The sequence below is a fragment of the Tupaia chinensis genome, unplaced genomic scaffold (assembly GCF_000334495.1).
Source record: "Tupaia chinensis unplaced genomic scaffold, TupChi_1.0 Scaffold147282_1, whole genome shotgun sequence".
In the NCBI taxonomy this organism is placed as follows: Eukaryota; Metazoa; Chordata; class Mammalia; order Scandentia; family Tupaiidae; genus Tupaia; species Tupaia belangeri.
In genome coordinates, this window is record NW_006207133.1 from 2,908,893 (window position 1) to 2,929,747 (window position 20,855).

The 20,855-nt window shown below is 51.7% G+C and overlaps 1 protein-coding gene across 1 annotated transcript in view; it reads left to right on the forward strand.

Annotated features, from left to right (window-relative positions):
* Window positions 1-2,566: 2,566 nt before the first annotated feature.
* Window positions 2,567-20,855, forward strand: part of STEAP3 (STEAP3 metalloreductase) — a 52,137-nt gene continuing 33,848 nt past the window's right edge. The window contains exon 1 of the mRNA XM_006169547.2: window positions 2,567-2,787. Within this exon, the coding sequence (XP_006169609.1) occupies window positions 2,682-2,787 (106 nt within the window). The 5' untranslated portion in view covers window positions 2,567-2,681. The remainder of the gene's footprint in view (window positions 2,788-20,855) is intronic.

A 20,855-nucleotide genomic window follows, 5' to 3' on the forward strand; every position in this document is an offset into this window, starting at 1 on the left:
GGTACCTGGAATTTGGAGGTAGCTAGCAGCTAAGAAAGACCCGTGGGTTTGAATTCTGGCTCTACTACATTTTGAGTTATGTCACGTCAGGTAGGTGACTTAACCTCTTTATGCCTCAGTCTCCCTGCTTGGAAATGGGGACAAGATACTGAAGATGAAATGAGTTGACACAGTTAGAATACTTAGAACAGTATCTGATATGTAGCAAGTCCTCCAAAACGCGTGCCCACTGCCAGCATCCTAAAGCCTCCCTTGTCACCTAAGCAAGCCTGGTGGCTCCTCATGTGCCCCTCCCTCCCCAGCCCATCTCCTGCAATGCCTTTCACCCACCGCTGTCCCCTTCCCTGACAACTCGAAAGGCAATGGCGGGCAAAGGCGGGAGTTTCAAACACTAGGATCTCAGGCACCTGGAGCTGGCACAAGAGGGAGGCACGAGAAGCGAGCTAAGAGTCCGCAAGCCTTCTTCGGAGGCTTGGCCAGGATTCCTGGTTCTCAGACCAGGGCATCCACAGTGCCCATAGATCATGTGGGATGGAAAGAGAAGGCAGGCGAGAACCTGGAATCCATTTCCCACCTGGAGTTCTTTACCTGGGCAGGGTTTGGATAATCATGCAAGATAAAGACTTTTTTTTTTCTTTTTGGAGAGTTTCTTTTTTTTTTTCTTTTTTTCTTTTTTCTTTTCTTTTTTTTTTTTTTTTTTTTTTTGTTTACCAGGCTGCAATCCCTTCTCCTCCATTCTCCTCTCGAGATCTTGGGCACGCATGCACACGCGCCCGGCGTGAGTTCAAGCCACCGGGTCTGAGACTCAAACTGTGGTTAACTACGTGGGAGTCCAGCAACATAACCATTATGCTAACTGCTGGTAAAGGCTTTTTTCTAAGGAGAGAAGAGGGCTCTACCTGCAGGGGTGTTTCCTCAAAGTAGCTTTCTTACTAGTCAGCCTTCATGTCTCTGAAGAATACCTCTTCTTCTCAGATGATCTGACTGCCTTCTGGGTTTTTTTTGTTTGCTTGTTTTTAAGTTTATTCATCTGTTCCATGGGTAAGAGAGACAGAGAAAGCACCTTAACGAGATAGTGATGCTATGATTCACCCTCAGCGTCAGAACCCCAGACCATGGCAAACATGTATCTAGCACTCAGGGATGTGAACCTGGCACCCTCCCTTCAGAACTTTTCTCACCTGATCTGGGGCTCAGGGCGTTGTCCTCTGTATCAGGAGACCTTTCACAGCCTGGGGCAGGGACTGTGGGGCAGGGGTCCTGGTCACCAGGAGACCCACCTGCCATTATTCCAAGTAAGCATCACATTTTACCACTGCACCACTGTCCGCCCATTCTGCACCACCCTATTGCCTTCTAATCAAGTAGGGTATTTTTTTAAAAATATATATCTTTTTAAATAATTATTTATCTCACTTTATTTATAATTTTTTAAAATTTGCTACAGGGCACATGTTCTCATCAGAGAGAGAGAGAAAGAGAGGAAAAGTTAGAAAGCAAGCCTCTAGGTCCAGGACTCAAACTGCAGTTGGTCATATGGGAGCCCAGGACCTTAACTACCATGCCCCCTGCTGGCCCCAGTGAAGTAGGTTTTAATGAAAACCTACTATGTAGATGCCAGGCACTTTCCTGGCAATTTCTTATTTAACAGTCACAACTAGCTGAGGAGAAATATACCTGCCTATTTTGCAGGGGAGGAAACCACAGCTTAGTGGAGAGGCCAAATTTGAACCCAGGTCAATACGCTCCAAAGCCTGTGCATATTTCTTTGCCCTGTGGATGTCTCTCTCCTTCCTTGGTGGGCTGTGGCTGGGCCCTTGGCACACAGGGCAGGCCTTGGGCCATTGTCGCTTGGCTTCTCTCACAGTAAATGTCTGACACTGGCTCTGAGATGACGGCTCTCAGTGTATGTGTCCATGAGATCAAACCATAAGCCAAAAAGGACCGGACTCCCTGTGACTTACCTGACACGCCACAGACCTACTTCCTGACTGTACATACCTCATGGAGCTGTTGACCTGTTGAGTGGCTGGGGACGGAGCTGAGATCTCACAGAGGCACGCTGCAAGGAGTTCTGGGAAGAGAAGCCCTCCATTCATCCCCCTCTAGTCACACTGTGGGGACTGCTCCGGCTGGGCCCTCACAACCTGCTGGCCCCAGTCCTCGGCACTAAAGGAGTCACCAAAAGTGTAGGTAACTGCCCAAAGAAGCCCTCCACCTAAGGAGGCAGAGGTAGCGAAAGGTCTGGGAGCCAGGCAGCCCTGATACAAATGCCAGCTCTGCCACTCCTCACTGCAGGGTGCTGAGCAAGTCACCCTGCTTACCCGCAAATGGGACTGATCCCACTTGTTTTGCAGCATTTCAGTGGGGAATCAGGGGGAGCCTCAAAGTGGCACAGAGCTTACCCAAGCTCAGCTCGTCTTCCCTTGTCCTTCTCAGAGAAGTGGACTGGTTGAAAACACACGCCCAACCCCAGAAGGAGGGCTCATTTCCACTACTGGCCACAGTGTTTGCAGATGACCCTGAGACCAGTGACCTGTAAGTCCCGCCCCTTCCGGACTAGGCTGTGACCTGTGTGCTCCTGAGCCTCAGTCCACACTATCTTCACCACTCACACTGCCGAGAGAGCTCCAGCCACCCAGCCCAGTGGTCTCGGCAGTGGAAGGAACAGCACAGGAATAATGGCAGGTGGGGCTCCTGGTGCCCAGGGCCCCTGCCCCACAGTCCCTGCCCCAGGCTGTGAAAGGTCTCCTGACACAGAGGACAACACCCTGAGCCCCAGATCAGGTGAGAAAAGTTCGGAAGGGAGGTGGGAAGCAGGGAGGGACACAGAGTAAGCATTTGTGACGATTTCTCCCTGGATGACCCCCAAGTTTAAGTTTTCCTTTCTCAGTAACTCCTGACAGAAGTCCCGAGGAGCATCTGTCTCCCAATCTCTCTGGTCTTTTCCAAAATCCAGCAAAGGTTGTGCCATAAACATGACAGTCAAGGAGAAAGGACGTCTCCTATTTATGTTGCTCACATGTGTGGCTTTTCCCAGAGGCAACATGGGACGGTTTGCAATGGGAAACTCAACAATAAGCCAGATAGCAAAGCAGACATAGAAAAAATCATGAACTGGGGAAAAAGAAAAGTCGAACTTTGGGCCATCTGGTCATATGGGGACATGGTGGTTAAGGCAACTGGAATCCATGTGGCTGACTGCACGGTTTGAGTCCTGGACCTGGTGGCTTCAAAATCACACTGGGTGCATGTGTGTGCATGCCCCAAACCCTGAGAGGAGAATGGAGGAGACGGGATTGGGGCGTGGCCACTCTTCCTGGGGGGTGATTTCTCACTTTTCCCCTCTTTCTTTCTATGTCTCTCTCCAGTGAGCACACAAACTCTATAGCAAATTAAAAAGAAAGAAAGAAAAGTAGAATTTAAACATGTTTAACAAGGATAATATAGTTGTGAACATGGGTCTGAGTATCCTAGCCACCACAGTAAAGTGGGAAATGTGACTGGTTATTAGAAAGCAATTAGCAGGCCAGCAGATAACGCAGTGCTTACGGCAGCTGCATCTCACGTACCCAACTGTGTAAGTCTGTCCAAAATCCTGAAAGGAGAAATGGAGAATGGACAGCAGTATGACCATCCCCCATGGGAGGAGCTTTCTCACTCTCTCCCTCTCTTCCTCTCTCACGCTCTCCCTTTCTCCCTCCAGTGAGTGCACACACCCTCTGGCAAAATTACAAGGAGTTAGCATTCCAGTCTTATATTTTTATCTTGGAGCTTTGTGTGATAGGCACTGAGTGTTGTAAAAGAAGAGTCATTTACTCCGTATTTATAGAAATTCAGGAGCAGATTAAATAGGCTCTTTGGCTGGAAGAGAAAGCAGACTATGATACTGAAGCATAACCTAGTGGAGAGTGTTGTCCTGTCATAGGTTTCTGTCATCTGACTTGACCCAGGTGTTCGAGGCCTTGTCAGTTTCCCCAGCTGCACTGTAGACCTGTTCTTCTCAAACCTTAACATGCATGCAGTCTCCTAGGGAGTCTTGTTAAAAAGTGGTGCTGGGCCCAGCCGAGATGCATCCTGGAAGCCACCAAGATCTTGATGAGCTGGAGAGCTGGAGGAAAGGGAATCACAGTGTGATGACCTTGCCAAGGGTGCTTCTCTCTCTCCCACTCTCATGTATGTACACAACTCTATTATGAAAAGAGTACGTGAAGCTAGAGAAAACCAAATAAAATGCACTTCTGATTTAGGAGGCTGTAGCAGCCTGTCACTCTGTAATTCTAAAAGCCCCCCAGGCCACTGTGTGTACCGCCTTCGGAGCAGCACAGGGCTTAGGCCCAGACTTCTTAAGTTGGCCCTAGTGCATTCCGATGTTATCACAAACAAGGAGAATCTGCTCCTGAGCCCAGCAAATGCTTCCTGGACATGCTAGGCCAATTTCCCTAGGCTCCTGTTAGTCATGGCCAAGATGGTGGGCTTAGTTTACTAAGCACCTACTCTGTGGTCCCTTAGACACAAGGCTAGTCCTGCCTACCCCACCATAGTTCTCTGGCCCCCCTCCCCTTTCAGCACTTACCTTTGAAGCTCCTCCATTAAGCCTCCTTCTGTCTGTATATGTCAATTCCCATTACACTGACTTCAGAGAGTTTCTCCTCTCTGGAGAGCTCACATTTCAGAAGACCAGAAGAGGGAAATCTAATGCCACAGAAGAGCACCAAACTTGGGCATGGAGGCATGGTGTGTGGCCAGGGATGGTGTTCCAGTGCCTCATAGGTCACACCTTACAGCGCACACTGTTGGCTCGCAGCAATGTTCCATGGGAGGCAGAGTCTGTAAGTTTAAACCCCAGACTCAAGCTCCCCTTTGCCAGCTTGCCTCCCCAGCACAAAACAGGCCCATTGTCCTGCCAGCCTCAGCTTTAGATTTGCCTGAATTGCCCTCAGCATCCTCCACCCCACTCTCAGCCTCCCTCCCTCCCATAAGGGCACAGCTTCCTGTGGCCCAGGAGCTTGAAGGAATCTCAGGGTGCCTGGTGTAGTGGCAGGCAGCATAGGTGGGGAGCAACATTCACTGGGGCCCCACAGCCTAGCCCCGCCTGTGTAGGAACAGATCCAAGTGGCCTGGCTCCTGGCCAGGGCTGTCAGAGTCCATCGGGGCACATGGCTTCCCGTGGCCATCTCGTTAATAGTCAATTAGAGTATTTATTTTCTGAAATGGATGTGTTCTGTCCCAGCCTATAAATGCTAGATCAATCCAAGAAGCTGAGAGCGAACAACATCCCTCTCCTCTTTGATCTAGAGGAGAAGAATCTAGATCTCTTCCTCGATATCCTTGTCCTCTGAGCCTCGTTGTCAAGGAAAACGCCAGTCCCAGGGGCTCTGTGAACAGGGTATTCAGCAGCTCCAGGCCCAGACCACCAGCAGAGCACGGAGGGACCCCTCCTTAGCATCCACACTTGGCAGCTCTGGGGCATGCAGGGGAGAGAGCAAGGTGGGCAGGAGCCCTGGGGAAGCTTCCCCAAGATGCTGAGGGAGGTGAAGTAGGGTGAGGACGCAGGTGCATCCACTGAGCACCTACTATGTGCCAGACACTGCTCTAGGCACTAGAAATGCAGAAGTGAATAAAACATAAAAATCCATGCCCTGAGGGAGGCCACATTCTCATGTGAAAAGACAGACACTAAACAACACATATAAAAAGCACATTTTGTAGTGAGTTACAAAGTGATAAAGGCTATTATTAAAAAAAAAAAGTAGAGCAGGGGACATGGGTGAGACATGGGGGATGACCAGGGTGGGTCTCATGAGATCATGGCATTTCAGGGAAACACCAAGAAGCAAGTGGGGGGTGGTGCTGGGGACACCTGGGGTTCCAGTGGGAAGAGCATGGCCGTAGCCCTGCCTGAGGACTTGGGTGAACATTGGAGAAAAAAGGAAAAGGCAGAGAGAGGCAGCCAGCGTCCTCTGCTGGGCCTCGTCTGTCATCCCAAGGATTTTGCTTTTGCTCAGAGATACTGGAGGGAGCCAGGGGGTGGTTGGGAGGCAGGGAGGGGAGGTTCTGAGCAGCAGTGAAACATGATCTGACAAATGTCTTGGAAGCATGGCTCTGACTGCTCTGCCCATAGAAGATGCTCACCAAAGCTCAGTGCATCGCCCTTCCCCCAGAGCAGGAGAGTGCTCATTTGCTCCCCAAATTCAGGAAACGTTTACTGTGTGTTCACTCACCCCAGACCTGTGCCAGATGTGACAACTCATACTCAAGGCCCTTCGGGCCAGGGGTGGTGGATAGGCCAGCCACCCCAGATCAGTGGTGTGGGAGGTGCTCTGCCCACTAAGTGTGTGGGCCCCACAGGGGGTGGCACCCATTGACCTACCTCCCATGCCTTTCAGGCCTCGTAATTTTCTCTTGCAGAAGTTCATACTCCCCTTAGGACAAGCCTCTGCACACTCCTGCTGGCCCAACCTTCAGATCAATCTCTCTCTTTCCAACTCATGGGGAGCCCCATAAAGAGATCCACTGTGTCCCAAGGTTTTTTGTTTGTTTGTTTGTTTGTTTTTTCCAAGGTTGTTAAAAAAATAAATAAATAAAATAAAAGCCCAGTTTCCTTCCAAGTAGGTCAGAACAACTCTCAGCCCTTCTATTTCCCGTGCTCAATCTCCCTGTACCACCTGTTGGAGTTGCAGGAAGGAGGCTCCGAGATCTCCATTGGCCAGAGCAGGTACTTGAAGAATGGCTGCTGATCTGAACAGGGCACCATGCTAGGTGCTAGGAGCTGCTTCTTTCATTTCTGAAGTGTACAACCCATGCAGAGGCCACTCACCAGACCTGGTATCCCAGGACAGGGACCAGCACCTGGAACACTGCCTGGCACATGGGACACTGTGAATGTTGAATGGACAAGGAGCCCATGAGACTGCTAACCGGTGGAGCAGAAGTGTCTTTGAAAGAGGGAAGAGATGACGTGGACTTTGCCCAGCAGAGAGCTGGAAGGGCAACTGTTTTAGCAGAAGGAAACCTATGGAGGCGAAGAAGCACTGAGTGCTCCCAGGCAGGTCTCAGAGGAGTGGGAGGGTGGAGGGGAGGCCCCTCATAGCAGCATTCCCTTCCCAGAGAGGTGAGAACTCCACCCTTCATCTCCACTGTGCCTTTTGGGGTCCCTTGTGTGGTCATTCCTGGGGCCCTGCCCCCTGCCTCTGGCCTCCCTAGGCTTATCTCCCCAACACAGCTTGGCTTTCTGGAAATCAGGATTCTTAGATTTTCTGAGTAGCTTGAAGCTCTTTATTAGGGGCTGATGGAACATGATCCCCGCCCCCCGAAATTAAAGAGAGTCCCAGGAGTCAGGAAACCCCCTCACTCAGCCTGCCAGAAGCTGAATGAAGCTGGCACCCACTTAACCATCAGAACCCCCATGGCCTCAAACAGGGAGGGGGTAGCAAGTGCAGTGGGAGATGAGAAAGGGTGACTGCAGCACCTCTAGAAAGGTGCCCAGATGCCCTCACCTTGTCCCCAGCACACTCTCCGCTGCGAAGCCATGGGCCCTCGGGCAAGGGGGAGGAGGTGGAGGAGCAGCCGCCAGTGTTCTGAGGTAGGGGATTTGGGAGCAGTGGTATTTGGGAACCCAGAAACTGAGACAGGGAGACAGCCTCAGTGTCCCCACCAGATCCCAGGCCTGGAAGCCTGAGGACTACTAGGAAGGGTCAAAGGCCTGCCCTAGGGTGCACAGGGAGATGAGGACGCGTGCTAGTCCCTGCAGAGAGCCAGAAGGGAAACTATTTGAGCAGAAGGAAACCTATGGAGGGATGTGATGCACCACAGAGGCCTGGGTGCCACTTTGCTGGGAGGGAAGGGAGGGCTTCTCAGAACTGCCCTCTCCTCTATTCCACGGAGGGTGTGGATGGGGGTTCTTGGCCTGCCCTTAACCTCAGTTACAAATGGACATGGAATGGAGGTGGCCTAGGGTTGGTGGGGAGCAGAGGTCGCCCTAGCCTGCAAGTCTCCTGGAGTTCTGCTCACTGTAGCCATGTGCGGAGGACCATTGTTGAGGAAGTGGTGCCCCAGCCGACCCTCAGTCGTGGGGTGACGGGGAAAAGGATAGTGGGTCGCCGTCGCTGCACGGGGGCCAGCGGGGTTGGAGGATCTGCAGCTCCCGATTGCAGCCCACCTGGAAGGTGGCCGAGCCGGATAAGCAGAGGCGGGCTGGCGGGGAGGCCCACGCCCCGCCCGTGGCGGGCCCGCCCTGCGGGGGCGGGTGGGGCGCGGCGGCGGAGAGAGGAGGAGCCTCAGGCCAAGCCACCGCCTCCGCCGGGGACCTTCAGCCGCAGCTGCTTCTCCAAGCGGCGGCTGTAGAGGTGAGTGACCACCTCCCTCGACTGCCGGGGCCGTGGGCTGCTCCAAGTCCCCTGGACCCCCGCCCGGGCGCCCCCCAGGTTGCATCTTGCGTTCTAGCCGCGCGCAGCTGAGCGTTGCCACAGGTCTGGAGGTGACCCCAGTCCCCCGAGACTGAGCCACGTGCGTCCGGCGGCGGAGAAGGGGTAAGGGACAGAAGCCGCGTGCGCGAGCTGGGTGGGCAGGGCCGGGGCGCACTGGTGGTGGTGGTTGGGGGGAGGGATGGCTGGCGTTGGGGAGCGGCGCCTGGCGCTAGAGTGCCATGCAGATGTACTCGCAGCAGCCCCCAACCTACAAGTCTAGTCTACAAGTCCCTTGTGACCCGCCGCTTAGGCCAGCCCGTCCCAGGGGAGGGCTCTCAGCTGTGGGCGGGATCTTTCTGGATCTTGCATGCCAGGCGGTGGCTGGGCCAGGGCTGGGGCGCCCAACCTTGGTGGGAGGAGGGTGGACTGCCCGGTGCCAAGCTCTACGCACAGAGCTCTTGCCCTGGCAGAGTTCCCCCTCCTGCCCACTTCCCCGATATTTAGGGGCAGGCTGCCCGAGAGAGATGTGTTTGAACTTTGGCCACTCTGGATAGATGAGGGGAAGGTGCTCCCAGCTGATAGGTCATTTGGGGGAGCCAGAGGCCGGATCCGCTGTGAAAATGCCGGCAGGTTCTGCTGGAGCCCTGGCAGAGGGCACCTAGCAGCCTCTGGGGTATCCAGGGCCCCTTCAGAGATAGGCTTCCGGAGTGGGGGTTCTGAAACTGCTCCCAGGGAGGTGTTCTGTCCTTCGCTGTGGCCATGGTGTCAGTAATAGCAAACATTTACTGAGCATTTGTGCATGCCAGGTCCCTTGCTAAGGGTGCCTACAATATCCTGGTTGATCCTCACAACAGGTAATTGCCAGGATTCTCTCTTTACAGATGGAAAAACAGCCTCAGAGAACCTGGTCATTTTGCAGCCATATTCTGGTAGCAAGTTGCAGAAATAGATTTGAGCACCAAGGAGCCTACTGGTGGGGAGAGAGAGGCCATGTCTTCAGAGGATCCTGGCAGCCAAAGAATGCAGGGATGGGGACTAAATGTCCACAAGATCAAGGATCTCCTCTGGGTGGACTCCCTCAGCCACTCCTAAAGTCTGTCAAAAACATGCACAGAGCGACTAGCAGTTAGCATAATGGCTATGTTGCTGGACTACCACGTGGTCTACCGCAGTTCGAGTCCCAGACCTGTTGGCTTAAACTCATGCCGGGCATGTGTGCTTGCGTGCCCAAGATCCCGAGAGGAGAATGAAGGAGAAGGGATTGTGGCATGGCCATCCCCCCTGGGCAGTGATTTCTTGCTTTCTGTCTCTCTGTCTCTCTCTTTCTGGTGAGCGCAGGTGCCCTATAGCAAAAATACCTCTCAAAACAAAAACAAACAAACAAACAAACAAAAAACATGTACAGATGGGGCCAGCAGGTGGCATGGTGGCTAAGGCACCGGACTCCCACATGAATGTTACCACAGTTTGAGTACCAGACCTGGCAGCTGGCTTGCTTTGCTTGCGCTGTGTGTGTGTGTGTGTGTGTGTGTGTGTGTGTGTGTGTCTGGTGAGCATCCGTGTCCTATAGCAAATTAAAAATAGTAATAGTAATAATAAATGAAATTAAATAAATAAATCTTAAAAAAAAATAAAACCAGGTTCCAGCAGAGGTGATCAATTGTGGTTTGAGTCCTGAACCTGGCAGCTTGAAACTGATGTGGAACATGTGTGCCTGTGTGGCCAAAATCCTGAAAGGAGAATGGATAAGGGATTGTGGTGTGGTGAGCCCCCTGGAAGGTGGCTTCTCTCTTTCTCTCTCTGTCTCTCCTATGAGCCACACGCCCTTCAAAATACACACACACATGAACACACACACACACTTTAAAAATAAATGTAAAAAACAGGGACTAGCAGTTGGTGTAATGGCTATGTCACTGGACTCCCATGTAGTCAATGCAGTTTGAGTCCCAGACCTGGTGGCTTAAATTCACACTGGGCGCATGTGTGTGCATGCCCAAGATCCCAAGAGGAGAATGGAGGAGAAGGGATTGCGGTGTGGCCATTCCCCTGGGGGGTGATTTCATGCTTTCTCTCTCTCTCTCTCTCTCTCTCTCTCTCTCTCTGTCTCTTTCTGGCGAGCACACATACCCTATAGCAAAAACCTCTCCTAAATAAATAAATAAATAATATAAATAAATGAAAAATATATACAGATGCCTGGGCCCTACCTGCTGCTGACCATATCGGCCAGGAGCACCTAGCAGGCCTGGACTGTCTTTCTCATCCTTGTTCCCTGCAGAGGGCTTGTCAGGAGCAGGTTTGAGCCATGGCTGACAGCAGAATGGGCATAATGGGGAAAGCCTGTGGGAGGAGAAGGCTTCCTGAAAGGGCCTTGAATGGTGGGCAGGTGTCCTTAGCCGGACAACCTGGAGGGAGGTGTGGAGTTAGCATGGGTGATACTGGCCTCAGAGGTAGCAGGGAGCTCAGGCCAGGCCACCTGTTCACCTGTGAGTTGAACAACCTGCCCAAGCCAGCCCAGGACCTGCTAGTCCAGCTGGGACCACAAGTATGCCTTCTCCAGCCCTGAGATGTCAAACAGGTAGATTCCTCTCCCATTTGTCTTTATCTCATGGCCCTTCCCTCTTTGTATTTACCAGAGACCAGAGGCTGGGCTAGGCTTCAGGTAGTCAAAAAGTGAAAGTTCTTGACTGAAGTTCAGAACACACACCTGTCCACACCTGAGTGCTGGGTGGGGCAAAGGCAGTGAGTTACTGTAGGGAAGAGAACCCAACTGTGGAGGTAGACATGAAGTCTGAATCTCAACCCACTAGAGTAACATCAAAGCTCTCAGCTCTCTGAACCTGTTTTTTTATCAGTAAAACCTTGCCAAGGGCTTCACACATGATATCCCCATGAAACGGACAGTTCTGCCTGCCTGGGGTTAACACTGAGGTGGTTTTTTTTTTTTTTTTTTTTTTAAGAGGTTTTTTGCTATAGGGCGCATGGACTCGCCAGACAGACAGAGAGAGACAGAGAGATAGAAAGCAAGAAATCACCCCCCAGAGGGGGGCCGCAGGCCCTTCTCCTCCATTCTCCTCTTAGGATCTTGGGCACACACACACGCGCCCGGCGTGAGTTTTAAGCCACTGGGTCTGGGACGCGAACCGCGGTCGACTAGTGGGAGTCCAGCGATATAGCCATTGCGTTAACTGCTGGTCCCAACACTGAGTTTTAAGAGTGCATTAAATATAAAATCCTTCCTTCTCCCCAGGGCTTGAGGCTTTATCAGCCGGGAACTTCCAGGCTCATTGCACGTCTAGTCAGAACCCCGGGTTCCCTGGAGAAGGTAACCAAGACCCAGAGAGTGGTCTCTAAGGTCCAAGGTCCTCAGCGCCAGGCCCTAGAGTTCTGGCTCAACATCATGGTTGATGCTTCCCAGCCTGGGGCAAAGCTGTGTCTTCTATTTCATTGCCCTGTCCAGCTTATGAATGAAAAATTCAGCAAGCATGGTTGCTTTTCCAGCAGGTTGGCTAGTCAGGTTGGGTGTAGAGAGGAAGCCTTTTAGCAGTGGGAAGCTCCCTTGCTGTCCAGCTGAGGTTGGATCCGGCCCTTCCGTGCTCCCACCACAAGTAGTAACCAGGTCTTCCTGGGTTGGGCAGGTCAAGCTGGTAAGTTCAGCAGTCTGTGAAACTGCTTTCTAGCATCTGCACCAGGAATGGGCCTCTTGATTTAAAATGAGGCAATTTGCCAGTTCAAGTAGTTATTAAAACCTAAGGCGAGGGCCGGCAGGTGGCAAGGTGGTTAAGGTGCTGGACTCCCACGTGGTTCAGACCTGGTGGCTTGATTTTTTACTTTCTCTCTGTGTCTCTTTCTGGTCAAAATAACAACAATAATAATAATAAATAAAATATAATAATTCTTTTTTAGAAAAACAAAGGCCAAGTTGCTCCTTCTCTTCCCTCCAGGACTTGGAGGGGCATGTGCTTCTTTTTCCGCTTCTCCTCCTCTAGCCTCATGCAATTTGGGAGGCTGTGGCGACTATAGGACTTAGAGAGGAAAGGGAAGGAGTGAGGCTCGGCACTCTGGGTGGTAACAAAGCATGCAGCTGCAGGGCCTCACTTCCTCCTGTCTGCCCTCCACTGTGCCACCACCTGCCCAGCACAGCCTCCCAGTCCTCTGTGTGGACCCATCTGGTGGCAGCCCATGTCCTTGGTATGCCACACACTGTGACCATCGCACCTGAAGTGCCGACCCTCACCCTTGAACGTTCAGCCTCCCACATGCCAGGCCGTGTTATATACGTGCGCTTGTTTGTGCCTCAGGACTCTTAGGAGAATAATGTTACTCTTCCGGCCATGTAACTTTCCCAAGGACGTACGAGATTCCAGTCTCTTCTTTCAGCCCCGAACTTGAGACTCCTACATATGCCTGTCCAAATTCTCCCTCATCATTTATTCATTCAACAAGCATTTGCTGAGCACTAACTTCATGCCAGCACACCAAGACCTGCTGAGTCCCACTTCCGCAAAATGAGTGTCAGCTGTCATCTCTCACCCCACAGGCCCCCACACCCTCCACGTACTTCTGAATACAGGTGATGAGACCTTGGCCCGTGACCCGGAGCTGAAGTGAGCCAGGATTCAAAACCAGAGTTGTCTTCATTGTCCCCTGCTAGAGGTACGAACCACTGGGCCTGCCGTCAGGGCCCGATGGGTGACCGCTCTGGATTAAAAACTGCTTTTACTTCAACCGAGGGGCACATTTCCTTTCTCTTCACTGTGGCCAGGTCTCCGTAAACACTGCTCTGCATAGTGCTGGTTGCTTCAGCAGCACAAGAACACTGTCACCAGAGACTTACTGGAGACTCAACCCTCTGCGATCAGCCTGTCCTCATACATCACCATAGTTGCCGGGCAGAACGTGCCGTGGGGGGGCACTAATTGTTCTGCAATCAGGCAGTGACTTATTCCTACCTTCATCTTCCGCTTAATGAGAGCCAGGTGGGATCTAAGCAAACAACACATTTTTAAGCCTTCTTGAGCTATCAGATTAGGAAATTAAACTAAAAAAAAAAAAAAAAAAAAAAAAAAAAAGCAGTCACAAGGTTTCTGAAGCAGTTACAGGTATAAATGTAACGGAGCCTGCAGATTTGCGAGTGGGCCCGCTAAATTCTCCATAGTGGTCTCTGCATTCACCTTTGATAGCAAAGCTCCCAAAGCCAGCCAGTCAGGGTCTGGGATGGCTTCCCATTTCCATGCAAGGGGCATCAGAAAGTTTGTGGGAAGTGCATGTTATGAATAAAACTATGCACAGATTTCAATTTTTTTTTTCTTTTTTCCTCCAAAATAAAGTTGTATTTCCTTTTATAATTTTTGCTAGAGGGCACATGCACCTGCCAGAGAGAGACAAAGGAGAGAGGGCAAGGAGAAAGCAACAGCCATGGGGAATGGTCACCCCGCTATCCTTTCTCCATCTCTCTCTCTGTTGAGATTTGGGACATGCCCACGCATGTGCCCGGTGTTTCTCAGGCTGCCCTATCCAAGACTCAAATTGTGCAGTTGGTTACATGGGATCTGGCTACCTCAACCACCGGGCTATGGAGCTAGCCCGTAATTCGTATGTTAATTCTACTTTTGCATGAGTTTTTTCTAAGCTCCCTCATACATACCTGGAGCTTGTGGGGTCGCTTCCAGGCTGTGTGTGGGGAGGCTTTCGTGATTTTCCTAGTGGGCTTGAGAGGGGAATAGCATGCCCAACAGTCTGGATGAGGCTTTTTCTGAAGGTGAACGCACTTGGGTGAGCAGCTGGAGGGAAATGTGCCTTCCAGGTGGGGTCAGCCTGCATATCATCACATGGGCTTGCTGATATCGAGGGGCCTATGTCGAGGCTTTCTGGGTGACCAGCCAGGTCTGCACATGTGTCAGGAGAACATGGGACATAGTGGGGTAGGGGGAAGCAGTTTGGCCTGACCTGGTGTGAGGCCGGTGAAGCTGGGGGCAGATCAGCCTGACCTGGTGTGAGGCCGGTGAAGCTGGGAGAAGTGAAACCAGGCTCTTTGTGGCCAGTCCTTGGAGATGGCTCCAGGCTGGCCGGAAATGAGGTGGTACCTGGAACTGGAAGGGAAGGAAGCCAGCAGGTGCTGGCCCAGCGGCCAAGGAGTGCCCGGGGCCTGGAGGAAGAGCCTCACTTCCCCTTACCCCTGGATCAAAGGACTGGAGGTGGAGACTTACAAGCCCTGTGCTGCTGTAACTCTGGTCTGGCTTTTGTTCTCCCCTGACCTTTGTCTGTCTCCTCTCAAATATCCAGTGTGGCTGTGCGAGGAGTACCCAGAGTAAAAAGGACTCCCAAGACTCGGGGAGCTGAGGGTGCAGTCAGGGTCTCAGTGAGAACCCCCAAGAGCAGGCTTTACAGCTAGCCCAAAGCCCTCCAGGATTGTGGGGTGCTCGCCAGCTGCTGTACACTCATGCCAGAAGGGTTTGCTTTCCTACGGAAGTGCGTTTCCTCCCAGTACGGCTGCTGCTAGGGGATCACCCAGCTGCTTTGATAGGAACATAGAATCCTGACACCACACTGCAGCACCACTACTCCCCCGCCCCCCCACTACTAAATCAAAGGCTCTGGGCCTGCGGCTGCCCAGAGACCTTCCTTGTACTCTCCAGCAATTCCGGTGCTCACTGACATTTGACAGCACTGCCTGAACCCCATTGGCCTGACAGGTACCTGCTGGCCTCGGAGTGAGCAGAGCAGGGGTGAGGGACACACAGGTCCCTGCCCTCAGCTAACACTGCAGAGTGGCCACAGAGCCTTCAGAGCAGCAGAGGCCAGTGGCCACAGCAAAGCAAGGAGTGTGAACAGAAGCAGTTCCAAGTAAGATGTGTGTCTGGGCTTTCATAGTCACTGCTTTACTTCATCAGAACAGAGAGGGAAAGCAGCCTGCCCAAGGTCACGCTGCTAGTACGTGGCAGAACCTGAACCCACACCCAGCTCTGTAACTAGATCTGCCAACCAACACAGCTGCCTCTGAATTCAGAGCCCGGAGAGATGGTTGGGGGGCTGTGGGGCCGGCAGGTGCCTTAGTGCCTAAGGGCTTGAGCTGTATTTTCAAGGAAGGGGGATGGGCTGGGACAGGAAGATGGCAAGACTTAAGGTGAAAGTCACAATGGCATCCACTGAAGGTACTGGAAGGTCAGCCTCTAGGTATCTTAAACTGCGCTAGACCCCAAGGAGGTTTAAGAATCTATTCCTGCCCACAGGAGGTTCACTATGGTGGGAGAGAAGACCTAGGGGCCACAGCGGCGGACCATGCAACTCTGTTGTTTGTTTGTTTGTTTGTTTTTGGAATGATAGAGTTATCCTGTCCAGGGTTACTCAAGGCTATCCTACGTCAACAGCACTAGTTTTCTTTTCTTTTTCTTTGGAGAGGTTTTTGCTATAGGGCGCTTGCGCTCGCCAGACAGAGAGAGAGAGACATAGAGACAGAAAGTGAGAAATCACTCCCCAGGGGGGATGGTCACACCACAATCCCTTCTCCTCCATTCTCCTCTCGGGATCTTGGGTACGCATGCACACGTGGCTGGCGTGGGTTTTAAGCCACCGGGTCCACGGTCGACCACATGGGAGTCCAGCGACATAGCCATTATGCTAACTGCTGGTTCCCAACATCACTAGTTTTCAAACAAGATAAAAACAATCCAGTTTACTTATCTTGAAGAGTGTACTTGGCCTAATTCATTTCAATGAGATACATAGACCTCCTATGGGCTGTCAACACAGCCTCCAGGATCGTCTGCAAAGCCATCGCAGCAGCAGGAGACACACACCTCCACGTTGTCTTCATCCCCGCACCCCCTTTGTGACAGGGCTGTCTTCTGTTTGGGCTGTCTGTCTGTCTGCCCATCTTTCTTCTCCTGGTGGGCACTGACACACAAGGAAAGATGACAATGAAGCCTTTGTCAGCACAGAGTGCTGAGAGAATTATCACTAAGCCAGTGACAGCTGTGGGAATGGCAGTAAATTACCCTACAGAAATTGATAAATTGCCACTTTCTGCAGTCATTATGTTTGGCTCACCCTCTCCTCTCTCTTTCTCTCTCTCTCTCTCTCTCTCTCTCTCTCTCTCTCTCTCTCTCTCATGTGTGCATGTGGCGAGGCAGTCTGCCCTGTGCTGGATGACATTTATTCATTTTATGCATCCTGGGTTGTACCAGGCGTCCCGCCTCAGTTCCTGTAGCAAAGAGACTTCAGTCTGAGCCACTAATTATCACCAGTGAGGTTTCCTCCCCAAACAGGAAGTATCAGGCAGAGCTGCTCTGTCTCACTGCACTTTCTAACCAAGCATCAGTCACCGCTCCCGTCCAGTCCCTGTGGCTAGGAGCTGGAGCGCAGGCTGAGGAGGAGGCCACCCAGCTGACAAGGCCTCTGGCAGGCCCCTCGCCTCCCAAGAAAGCAAAAGTCAGAACCAAAGCCAGGCTGTCCACAGACTGGAGACCTGAGTGTGAAGTGGTGGCCCGGCTCACGTTGGGACTATCAAGGTACTTGAGAGCGTCAGACCCTCGCGTTGCCCAGATGTTGCGCCAGCCTGTAGTTGGTGAGTCTCCTTAGCAAGCAGATCCACAGTGGTATGGGGGTGGGTGGGCCCTTCCCACCAGCCCTGCCAACCCTGGCCTGCTGGAACATGCCCCTTGCATCTCCCGGGAGTCCAGAGAACTCAGCACCTTCAAAGGGGCTATACTGCCTCTGACCAGGCAGCAAACAGTGCAGCGTGGGGAGGCTCTTGCCAAAATCAGACGGGAAACCTTACTATCTGCACGTTTTCGTGGGCTTCTTTGGAGAAAGAGGAGTCTGGGCTATTACAGCTGGAGCCGATTCAGAGTAAAGGGTTCAAGGATTTATCACACACCGTGCCTGCAGTTTGTGAGAGCTTTGTGGCTTCGGATGTTTGTACTCCCGTGCGTACGTGTGTGTGTGTGCGTGCGTGTGTGTGCATGTGTGTCTTAAAGATGTTCATGTTTATGATGCATTTCTCTGGAATACAGCTCCACTGGAAATTGTCTATTTTACTTATTGGTAACCATTTCTGCATTGGTTTATCACGGAAATACTGCTGCACGTAATTGAACTGGAGTTTTCTAGTCTGATTAAAAATTCTAGATGTTTGTAAAAAGCCTTATAAATTATTCACTCACTCTTATTTTGTAAAGTAGTGTGGTGATAAACTTCTGTTTTCTGGCAGGCCAAACTTGTACGTATGTGTATTCGTGTGTGGATTGGGTTAGGCATGTGCCCGAGTCTGTGTCCTCCTGGTAGGAACTTCTCAGCCTTCCTTTTAAAAATATAATGATTTTTTTATGATGCCTAAATAGCCATTCCAGGCAGTATTACAAGAACTATAACAGTAAAATGTTTGTTAGAGTCCATCAGAAAGGGAAAATGCCCGCAAAGAAAATAGAAATGCACCAATTAAGATGTGTGTGGCTGTAACTCAGCTTTTAAACCCTGATTTGAGATCAGCATCCTCTGTCCTTTCCCCCTTGGGTCACCTATGACAGACTGGAGGGGATAGGCAGAAGGACCTGGGGACAAGTGAGCCTCCTGGACCCTCACTCAGCCTGAGAGGGCCTGGTAAGAGCAAGGCCTGTGGACTGTGCTGCTGTGGTGGGGGTCTGAGATGAGGGCAGCCCCAGATTGGCAGCACCAGCCTGAGAACGAGAGGCTGGAATTAGGGCAACTCAGCGAGGAGCAGGAAAGCTAGAAGGAAGACAGCAGGTGACATCAGAGCCTGGTGCTGACCAAAGTGACTGCCTGTTACTCATGCCCACGCCAGCCAGCAGCTGGAATGCAGGGACTGGACAGGCAGAGGGTGCAGAAGGTCCAGGTCACACACAAACTCTAGCCTGGCTGAGCCTCAGTTGTCTTATCTGCAAAATGGAAGCCATGAGAGCCTTCCAAGGTCAAACCCTGCGTGTCCATGGTCATGCTCTCCACCTCATCTCAGACACTTGCCTACATTTGACTCCTGGTTTTTGTGGACAAGCTATGTCAGGCACTGCCTGGGTGCTGAGACGGAGGTGTGCCCACCTCGCTGCTGGGAAAGCAGAGCTCATGCCTCAGGGAAGCCCAGGGTTTCTACCTGGAGCAGACGCTGAGGGAAAGGGGGACCAGGGGACGTCTCTGAAAGTTCCTTCCTTGTGCGTAGCAATGCCCTGTTTTTATATACTTATTGTATATTTCAGATCCATAAAATGGGAAAGACTTTATAAAGGCTTTTATTCGTTTTACCCTCTCTGGGCAATGTGAATTGTTCATATCAAAGGATGTTAGTTCTCATTTTAACATTAGCACATGGGGAGGAATGATGGAGATTGTGGGGGCTAGGGCCCCCTACCACACACGGGCTTTGACTGCTTAGGGAAGGAGCCTCCCTTTGCTAGTTCCAGCCTGACAGTGTGTTAGAGAGCCAAGGGGACTAAAGGAGGGGATTAATTCTGCCTTCAAGAGAAGCTGGCCTTCTCATTGGACCTTGAACTGCCTTAGTTGGAGGGAAGAGATTTTGCAGGCAAACAAATTAATTCTATGGCGTGAGCAGAAAAAGGCATGAGCTCTCACTGGGGAGTGGCCAGAGATGAGGCTGCAGCCCAGGCAAGACCTGGTCAGGGAGGGTCGTGGAAACAGCACATCTAGCCACAGCTGGGCCTCACCTGCCCCATACACCTTTTTGCCTAATGAAGACTGGGCAGATCCCTCTGAATGGTTTCTGTGCCCTTCCAGAACCAAGGCATGGAGCCATTGAATCAACATCCCTGAAATTTCCTAGTATGGAAATCCCCATACCAGGTTGCACCCCGATACACCTCAGATCTGGTTCAATTTTCCACTTTGACCAGAGCTGTGAGTCTATTTGTTTTACTTATTTGCAACATTTGAACTCCTCTGTGTAGAAGCCTTCTGTGTTAGTAAGTTTATCAAATAGCAGAATGCTCTGCCAAGTCTAGCTATCACAGGCAGCAGTAGGGATTACAAACTCGTGGTGTGATTATTTCACCCCTTCTGGGTGTGGGAGAGCCCCAGCTAGGTGTTAGGCAGAGCATAGGACTCATAAGCACACCCGGCCCTCAGGCACAGAATCTAGTAGTTATATCACTCAAGCCACAGAGTTAGGCCCCAGGCTAGGTACTGGTGGGGTGACGGACAAGTGAGCCAGTGTGTGCTGTCAATAGCCCTGTGTCAGAAGGGCAGTGAGCCAAGAATGTGGCATCCCCTCTGTTCTAGGCCCAGCAGTAAGCCAGGAGCTGACCTCCGTAAGAGAGCTAAGCTACTCCTCCCTGCATCCCTAAGGCCTGGCCAAGCCCTTATTAGAGCACTTTTCTCCTTGTACCTGATCCAGCCTTTTGACTCAAGACTTTTGCAGGGAGCTGGAAGGTGGTGCATCAGTAAAACACTATGGTCTATGAGGCTGACCCATGTGGAAAGGTTCTCGGATTGCATCTAGAGACCTCCCTAAATATGCCAAGCACATTTGTCCCCATGATCCAGGGCTGGCTAAAGCTGGGGGTAGATCATGGTATCAAATCCTGTTGAGGTTGGGGCCAGCAGATAGCATAGTGGTTACATTTCTGGACTCCCACGTGGCCAACTGTAGTTTGAGTCCCTGACCCGGTGGCTTGGAAATCACACCAGATGTGTGTGCATGTGAGCTCAAGATCCCAGGAGGAGAATAGAGTAGAAGGGGATTCCAGCATGGCCATTCCTCCTCAGGGGTGATTTCCCATTTTCCCTCTCTCTGTCTGCCTCTCTCTCTTTCTCTCTCTCTCTCTCTCTCTCTCTCTCTCTCTCTCTCTCTCGTGAGCACATGCACCCTAATGCAAAAACTTCTAAAAAGAAAAAGCTCTATTGAGGGTTCTCTCTCTTTTTCTCATTTATGGAAGAAATAAATATGTAAACTTTTTAAAAATGCTCTTGCAAAAGTCAGAGCTGGCTATGGTGGTGGTTGACAAGTGCTTTGTGACCCTCCCATGCAGAGCAGCTGGCGAGTGGAAGCCAACTTCCAATGCCCCCCAGAGTCTAGAAGAAGTTCACTGAGGGTTGAGATGGGCCCCCCATAGGCTTCCTGGAAGATGCAGCACATCAGCTGGGACAAACCAGGGAGAGGTATGCATCTGTGCATCCCTAAACTCAAGAATCGAGTGGTATGAGGCAGGCTGAGCTCGTGGGTAGAACTCTGGAGCTGCCTGTGTACCTTGGCTGCCTTCGCCCTCAGGCCTCCTCCTGCCCAGGAGTAGAGCCAAAGCTCACCTCCAATTCTGCAAACCCTACACCATAGAAAGGGGAGGGGTAAGAGCAGCCACAGTCTGCTGGCCCCAAGGGTCTGCAGCTCCAAGTCTCCTGGAAAGCAAGAAACTACTCTATGCCAGGCGCTGAGGCTGCAGATTCAGTTGCCGCTGGCTGGGGGGCCCCCGCCCGGGCGGG